This window comes from Anarrhichthys ocellatus, unplaced genomic scaffold (genome assembly GCF_004355925.1).
Source record: "Anarrhichthys ocellatus isolate YVR2014 unplaced genomic scaffold, GSC_Weel_1.0 scaffold3638, whole genome shotgun sequence".
In the NCBI taxonomy this organism is placed as follows: domain Eukaryota; kingdom Metazoa; phylum Chordata; class Actinopteri; order Perciformes; family Anarhichadidae; genus Anarrhichthys; species Anarrhichthys ocellatus.
In genome coordinates, this window is record NW_022283612.1 from 1 (window position 1) to 967 (window position 967).

The 967-nt window shown below is 46.5% G+C and overlaps 1 protein-coding gene across 1 annotated transcript in view; it reads left to right on the plus strand.

Annotated features, from left to right (window-relative positions):
- The first annotated feature begins 54 nt into the window (after window positions 1-54).
- The window catches only part of ube2m (ubiquitin conjugating enzyme E2 M), a 2,393-nt gene continuing 1,480 nt past the window's right edge, over window positions 55-967 (plus strand). Inside the window, exon 1 of the mRNA XM_031840975.1 lies at window positions 55-335. Coding sequence (XP_031696835.1) covers window positions 221-335 — 115 coding nt within the window. The 5' untranslated portion in view covers window positions 55-220. The remainder of the gene's footprint in view (window positions 336-967) is intronic.

The following is a 967-nucleotide window of genomic DNA, read 5'->3' on the forward strand; positions in this document are numbered from 1 at the left end:
GCTCCATCCCGACACCCCCCCCCCCCCCAACCCCCCCCTAAGCTAGCATGCTAAGCTAACCCAGCTAGCATCCCCTCAGTATAACTAGTAGAGACGCACCGGCTCCTCCATCAACATCCCGGTAGCCGTTAGGACTGAACCGACTCTGCCGTATAAACTCACACACTTGAACACAGACGGGACGCTGAAGCTGAGGCGTCCATTATTAAAATAACTGAAGATGATTAAGCTCTTTTCCCTGAAGCAGCAGAAGAAAGACGAGGAATCTGCTGGAGGAAACAGAACAGGAGCCGGAGGGAAGAAAGCCAGCGCGGCCCAGCTCCGAATACAGAAAGGTAAGGTAGGCTAGTGAACTATGCTAGTGGCTAGTGAGCAGCACCGAGACCCGTTGAACTGGTCCAGTCTAGTTAGCAATGAACCCCCGGTACAGAGCCCCGAGTACACAAACACAGAGAGGAAAAGCGGCTACAGGCTAACAGCTAGCACGCTAACTCTAAGTGGTGCTAGCTAACGGCTACCTAGCTTTGTGCTAATATTTTGAAAACAAAACAGACACAAGCTAGCCTAGCTTTAGGCTAATGTGGTTATTAGCACACCGTTAACTGTATACAACAATCTAAACTCGGAACACATTTTCACTTTTAAACCAGCTCTCACTTCACAGTGAAGGCTAACACGTTAGCTTCAACAAGCTAACCTGCTGTGTCAGCTCTCTGTTAGTGACGTCATGACTGACAGGTAACTTAGACTGTTAAAGTAACGACCTGTGACCGGAAGTAACGGAGTACATTCAATAAAGTACTGTACATCAGTACGAGTCTAAAGTACTGTACTACATCTCAGAGGTACATGTACTTTTTACAGTACTACATCTCAGAGGTACATGTACTTTTTACAGTACTACATCTCAGAGGTACATGTTGTACTTTATACTGTACTACACCTCAGAGGTACATATTGTACTTTA